The 7500-nt window shown below is 41.3% G+C and overlaps 1 protein-coding gene across 1 annotated transcript in view; it reads right to left on the bottom strand.

Moving 5' to 3' along the window:
* Positions 1-7500, bottom strand: part of LOC124012988 (disks large-associated protein 3-like) — a 314578-nt gene that overhangs the window by 19134 nt on the left and 287944 nt on the right. The window contains exon 6 of the mRNA XM_046327092.1: positions 6726-6942. Coding sequence (XP_046183048.1) covers positions 6726-6942 — 217 coding nt within the window. The remainder of the gene's footprint in view (positions 1-6725; positions 6943-7500) is intronic.

Raw genomic sequence — 7500 nt, forward strand, 5'->3', positions numbered from 1 at the left:
ACACACACACACACACACACACACACACACACACACACACAGTAGATTCTAGACGACAGAGAAAGAAAACAAAAGGAAAAACGGAAAGAGATCATATGAGAAGAACGAAGAGAGATAAAGGAAATGACATAGAGAGTATGAACACAAGAAGGATTAGACATCAGAGAAGAGAAGGTGAGAGAGTTAAAGGAAATGACATAGAGAGTATGAACACAAGAAGGATTAGACATCAGAGAAGAGAAGGTGAGAGAGTTAAAGGAAATGACATAGAGAGTATGAACACAAGAAGGATTAGACATCAGAGAAGAGAAGGTGAGAGAGTTAAAGGAAATGACATAGAGAGTATGAACACAAGAAGGATTAGACATCAGAGAAGAGAAGGTGAGAGAGTTAAAGGAAATGACATAGAGAGTATGAACACAAGAAGGATTAGACATCAGAGAAGAGAAGGTGAGAGAGTTAAAGGAAATGACATAGAGAGTATGAACACAAGAAGGATTAGACATCAGAGAAGAGAAGGTGAGAGAGTTAAAGGAAATGACATAGAGAGTATGAACACAAGAAGGATTAGACATCAGAGAAGAGAAGGTGAGAGAGTTAAAGGAAATGACATAGAGAGTATGAACACAAGAAGGATTAGACATCAGAGAAGAGAAGGTGAGAGAGTTAAAGGAAATGACATAGAGAGTATGAACACAAGAAGGATTAGACATCAGAGAAGAGAAGGTGAGAGAGATAAAGGAAATGACATAGAGAGTATGAACACAAGAAGGATTAGACATCAGAGAAGAGAAGGTGAGAGAGATAAAGGAAATGACATAGAGAGTATGAACACAAGAAGGATTAGACATCAGAGAAGAGAAGGTGAGAGAGATAAAGGAAATGACATAGAGAGTATGAACACAAGAAGGATTAGACATCAGAGAAGAGAAGGTGAGAGAGATAAAGGAAATGACATAGAGAGTATGAACACAAGAAGGATTAGACATCAGAGAAGAGAAGGTGAGAGAGATAGAGAGTATGAACACAAGAAGGATTAGACATCAGAGAAGAGAAGGTGAGAGAGATAAAGGAAATGACATAGAGAGTATGAACACAAGAAGGATTAGACATCAGAGAAGAGAAGGTGAGAGAGTTAAAGGAAATGACATAGAGAGTATGAACACAAGAAGGATTAGACATCAGAGAAGAGAAGGTGAGAGAGATAAAGGAAATGAAATAGAGAGTATGAACACAAGAAGGATTAGACATCAGAGAAGAGAAGGTGAGAGAGTTAAAGGAAATGACATAGAGAGTATGAACACAAGAAGGATTAGACAGAGAAGAGAAGGTGAGAGAGTTAAAGGAAATGACATAGAGAGTATGAACACAAGAAGGATTAGACATCAGAGAAGAGAAGGTGAGAGAGATAAAGGGAAATGACATAGAGAGTATGAACACAAGACGGATTAGACATCAGAGAAGAGAAGGTGAGAGAGTTAAAGGAAATGACATAGAGAGTATGAACACAAGAAGGATTAGACATCAGAGAAGAGAAGGTGAGAGAGTTAAAGGAAATGACATAGAGAGTATGAACACAAGAAGGATTAGACATCAGAGAAGAGAAGGTGAGAGAGTTAAAGGAAATGACATAGAGAGTATGAACACAAGAAGGATTAGACATCAGAGAAGAGAAGGTGAGAGAGTTAAAGGAAATGACATAGAGAGTATGAACACAAGAAGGATTAGACATCAGAGAAGAGAAGGTGAGAGAGATAAAGGAAATGACATAGAGAGTATGAACACAAGAAGGATTAGACATCAGAGAAGAGAAGGTGAGAGAGATAAAGGAAATGACATAGAGAGTATGAACACAAGAAGGATTAGACATCAGAGAAGAGAAGGTGAGAGAGATAAAGGAAATGACATAGAGAGTATGAACACAAGAAGGATTAGACATCAGAGAAGAGAAGGTGAGAGAGATAAAGGAAATGACATAGAGAGTATGAACACAAGAAGGATTAGACATCAGAGAAGAGAAGGTGAGAGAGATAAAGGAAATGACATAGAGAGTATGAACACAAGAAGGATTAGACATCAGAGAAGAGAAGGTGAGAGAGATAAAGGAAATGACATAGAGAGTATGAACACAAGAAGGATTAGACATCAGAGAAGAGAAGGTGAGAGAGTTAAAGGAAATGACATAGAGAGTATGAACACAAGAAGGATTAGACATCAGAGAAGAGAAGGTGAGAGAGATAAAGGAAATGAAATAGAGAGTATGAACACAAGAAGGATTAGACATCAGAGAAGAGAAGGTGAGAGAGTTAAAGGAAATGACATAGAGAGTATGAACACAAGAAGGATTAGACATCAGAGAAGAGAAGGTGAGAGAGTTAAAGGAAATGACATAGAGAGTATGAACACAAGAAGGATTAGACATCAGAGAAGAGAAGGTGAGAGAGTTAAAGGAAATGACATAGAGAGTATGAACACAAGAAGGATTAGACATCAGAGAAGAGAAGGTGAGAGAGTTAAAGGAAATGACATAGAGAGTATGAACACAAGAAGGATTAGACATCAGAGAAGAGAAGGTGAGAGAGTTAAAGGAAATGACATAGAGAGTATGAACACAAGAAGGATTAGACATCAGAGAAGAGAAGGTGAGAGAGTTAAAGGAAATGACATAGAGAGTATGAACACAAGAAGGATTAGACATCAGAGAAGAGAAGGTGAGAGAGTTAAAGGAAATGACATAGAGAGTATGAACACAAGAAGGATTAGACATCAGAGAAGAGAAGGTGAGAGAGATAAAGGAAATGACATAGAGAGTATGAACACAAGAAGGATTAGACATCAGAGAAGAGAAGGTGAGAGAGATAAAGGAAATGACATAGAGAGTATGAACACAAGAAGGATTAGACATCAGAGAAGAGAAGGTGAGAGAGATAAAGGAAATGACATAGAGAGTATGAACACAAGAAGGATTAGACATCAGAGAAGAGAAGGTGAGAGAGATAAAGGAAATGACATAGAGAGTATGAACACAAGAAGGATTAGACATCAGAGAAGAGAAGGTGAGAGAGATAGAGAGTATGAACACAAGAAGGATTAGACATCAGAGAAGAGAAGGTGAGAGAGATAAAGGAAATGACATAGAGAGTATGAACACAAGAAGGATTAGACATCAGAGAAGAGAAGGTGAGAGAGTTAAAGGAAATGACATAGAGAGTATGAACACAAGAAGGATTAGACATCAGAGAAGAGAAGGTGAGAGAGATAAAGGAAATGAAATAGAGAGTATGAACACAAGAAGGATTAGACATCAGAGAAGAGAAGGTGAGAGAGTTAAAGGAAATGACATAGAGAGTATGAACACAAGAAGGATTAGACAGAGAAGAGAAGGTGAGAGAGTTAAAGGAAATGACATAGAGAGTATGAACACAAGAAGGATTAGACATCAGAGAAGAGAAGGTGAGAGAGATAAAGGAAATGACATAGAGAGTATGAACACAAGACGGATTAGACATCAGAGAAGAGAAGGTGAGAGAGTTAAAGGAAATGACATAGAGAGTATGAACACAAGAAGGATTAGACATCAGAGAAGAGAAGGTGAGAGAGTTAAAGGAAATGACATAGAGAGTATGAACACAAGAAGGATTAGACATCAGAGAAGAGAAGGTGAGAGAGTTAAAGGAAATGACATAGAGAGTATGAACACAAGAAGGATTAGACATCAGAGAAGAGAAGGTGAGAGAGTTAAAGGAAATGACATAGAGAGTATGAACACAAGAAGGATTAGACATCAGAGAAGAGAAGGTGAGAGAGATAAAGGAAATGACATAGAGAGTATGAACACAAGAAGGATTAGACATCAGAGAAGAGAAGGTGAGAGAGATAAAGGAAATGACATAGAGAGTATGAACACAAGAAGGATTAGACATCAGAGAAGAGAAGGTGAGAGAGATAAAGGAAATGACATAGAGAGTATGAACACAAGAAGGATTAGACATCAGAGAAGAGAAGGTGAGAGAGATAAAGGAAATGACATAGAGAGTATGAACACAAGAAGGATTAGACATCAGAGAAGAGAAGGTGAGAGAGATAAAGGAAATGACATAGAGAGTATGAACACAAGAAGGATTAGACATCAGAGAAGAGAAGGTGAGAGAGATAAAGGAAATGACATAGAGAGTATGAACACAAGAAGGATTAGACATCAGAGAAGAGAAGGTGAGAGAGTTAAAGGAAATGACATAGAGAGTATGAACACAAGAAGGATTAGACATCAGAGAAGAGAAGGTGAGAGAGATAAAGGAAATGAAATAGAGAGTATGAACACAAGAAGGATTAGACATCAGAGAAGAGAAGGTGAGAGAGATAAAGGAAATGACATAGAGAGTATGAACACAAGAAGGATTAGACATCAGAGAAGAGAAGGTGAGAGAGATAAAGGAAATGACATAGAGTATGAACACAAGAAGGATTAGACATCAGAGAAGAGAAGGTGAGAGAGTTAAAGGAAATGACATAGAGAGTATGAACACAAGAAGGATTAGACATCAGAGAAGAGAAGGTGAGAGAGTTAAAGGAAATGACATAGAGAGTATGAACACAAGAAGGATTAGACATCAGAGAAGAGAAGGTGAGAGAGTTAAAGGAAATGACATAGAGAGTATGAACACAAGAAGGATTAGACATCAGAGAAGAGAAGGTGAGAGAGATAAAGGGAAAGAGAGAGGGAGAGATACAAGAAGGAGAGAGTGAGATAAAGTTTGAGAGTGAGAGATGTTTGGCCCTGTCCTCGGATGGGGCCACAGTGTCTCCCGACCCCTCCTGTCTCAGCCTCCAGTATTTATGCTGCAGTAGTTTATGTGTCGGGGGGCTAGGGTCAGTTTGTTATATCTGGAGTACTTCTCCTGTCCTATTCGGTGTCCTGTGTGAATTTAAGTGTGCTCTCTCTAATTCTCTCTTTCTCTCTTTCTTAGTCTCGGAGGACCTGAGCCCTAGGACCATGCCTCAGGACTACCTGACATGATGACTCCTTGCTGTCCCCAGTCCACCTGGCCGTGCTGCTGCTCCAGTTTCAACTGTTCTGCCTTATTATTATTGGACCATGCTGGTCATTTATGAACATTTGAACATCTTGGCCATGTTCTGTTATAATCTCCACCCGGCACAGCCAGAAGAGGACTGGCCACCCCACATAGCCTGGTTCCTCTCTAGGTTTCTTCCTAGGTTTTGGCCTTTCTAGGGAGGTTGTCCTAGCCACCGTGCTTCTACACCTGCATTGCTTGCTGTTTGGGGTGTTAGGCTGGGTTTCTGTACAGCACTTTGAGATATCGGCTGATGTACGAAGGGCTATATAAATACATTTGATTTTGATTTGATTTGATTAGAAAGAGAGAGGGAGAGACTGAGATTTTTGTTACTGGCCCAATGCTTTCGGTTACTGGCCCAATGCTTTCGGTTACTGGCCCACTACGCTACCTGCCACCCCAGGAGAGAGGGAGAGACAAAGTTAGAGATGGAGAGATAAGGGAAGGAGAGAGGGAGAGATAAAGAGAAGGAGAGAGGTAGAGATAAGAGAAGGGGAGAGGGAGAGATAAAGGGAAGGAGAGAAGGAGAGAAGGAGAGATAAGGGAAGGAGAGAGGGAGAGATAAAGGGAAGGAGAGAGGGAGAGAATGAGAGATAAGGGAAGGAGAGAATAAGAGATAAAGGAAAGGAGAGAGGGAGAGATAAAGGGAAGGGGAGAGGGAGAGATAAGGGGAAGGAGAGAGGGAGAGATAAGGGAAGGAGAGAGGGAGAGATAAGGGGAAGGAGAGAGGGAGAGATGGGAAGGAGAGGAGAGATAAAGGAAGGAGAGAGGGAGAGATAAGGGAAGGAAAGAAGGAGAGATAAAGGGAGAGCAGGAGAGCAGCTGGAGACAGTGAGTAATGATGATAATAATAAACATTCCAGTCATCGTTATGGAGACAGAGGAGAGAGAGATTAAACCAGGGAGGGAGATAGAGAGAGGGAAATGGAGAGATATACAAATGGAGAGAGGGAGATAGAGAGAGGGAGATGGGGAGATAGAGAGAGGGAGATGGGGAGATAGAGAGAGGGAAATGGAGAGATAGACAAATGTAGAGAGGGAGATAGAGAGAGGGAGATGGGGAGATAAAGAGAGGGAGATGGGGAGATAGACAAATGTAGAGAGGGAGATAGAGAGAGGGAGATGGAGAGATAGACAAATGTAGAGAGGGAGATAGAGAGAGGGAGATGGAGAGATAGACAAATGGAGAGAGGGAGATAGGGAGATAGAGAGAGGGAAATGGAGAAATAGAGAAATGGAGAGAGGGAGATAGAGAGAGGGAGATGGAGAGATAGACAAATGGAGAGAGGGAGATAGAGAGAGGGAGATGGAGAGATAGACAAATGGAGATAGGGAGATAGAGAGAGGGAAATGGAGAAATAGAGAAATGGAGAGAGGGAGATAGAGAGAGGGAGATGGAGAGATAGACAAATGGAGATAGGGAGATAGAGAGAGGGAAATGGAGAAATAGAGAAATGGAGAGAGGGAGATAGAGAGAGAGGATAAAGAGAACAGAGACTAGAGAGAACAGAGCCCAGCGGTGTGTTTGGGAACAATCCTATTATGATGAGTTGTATTTCCTGACCTGAAGACTTGAGTCCTAATTCTTTGGATCTAAAGCGCTAACACAGATGGGTTTGATACCCGGTACCACACACACAAACTCACTGGCCCCTCCCTTGATGCTACCCTGGGGTCCCGATATGGAGAAGACGGACAGGCAGTCGTCGTCTTGGGAACAGCCGGCCTGGATGGCGCGGACGTAACTATGGGAACGGGTCCGGAAGCATCCAGGTAGATCCAAGGCTTCCACCGCTTGACTCTCAATCTCTCCAAACATGGTCTCACACACCGCCTCAAACTGACGATTCAGAGAGTCACCCAGCTACAGGAGAGAGAGAGAAAGAAAGAAAGACAGAGAGAAAGAGAGAGAGAGAGAGAAGGAGAAAGAGAGAGAGATGAGAAAGAGAGAGAGAGAGAGAAGGAGAAAAGAGAGAGAGAGAGAGAAGAGAGAGAGAGGAGAATGAGAGAGAGAGAGAAGGAGAAAAGAGAGAGGAGAATGAGAGAGAGATAAAATAAAACCTTCCATAACAAAGCCATCACCTACAGAGAGATGAACCTGGAGAAGAGTCCCCTAAGCAAGCTAGTTCTGGGGCTCTGTTCACAAACACAAACACACCCTACAGAGCCTCAGGACAGCAACACAATTAGACCCAGCCAAATCATGAGAAAACAAAAAGAAAACAAAAAGATAATTGCTTGAAACTTTGGAAACAATTTACAAAAAAACCCAGAGCAAACTAGAATGCTATTTGGTCCTACACAGAGAGTACACAGTGGCAGAATACCTGACCACTGTGACTGACCCAAACTTAAGGAAAGCTTTGACTATGTACAGACTCAGTGAGCATAGCTTTGCTATTGAGAAAGGCCGCCGTAGGCA

The sequence above is a fragment of the Oncorhynchus gorbuscha genome, linkage group LG24 (genome assembly GCF_021184085.1).
Source record: "Oncorhynchus gorbuscha isolate QuinsamMale2020 ecotype Even-year linkage group LG24, OgorEven_v1.0, whole genome shotgun sequence".
Classification (NCBI taxonomy): domain Eukaryota; kingdom Metazoa; phylum Chordata; class Actinopteri; order Salmoniformes; family Salmonidae; genus Oncorhynchus; species Oncorhynchus gorbuscha.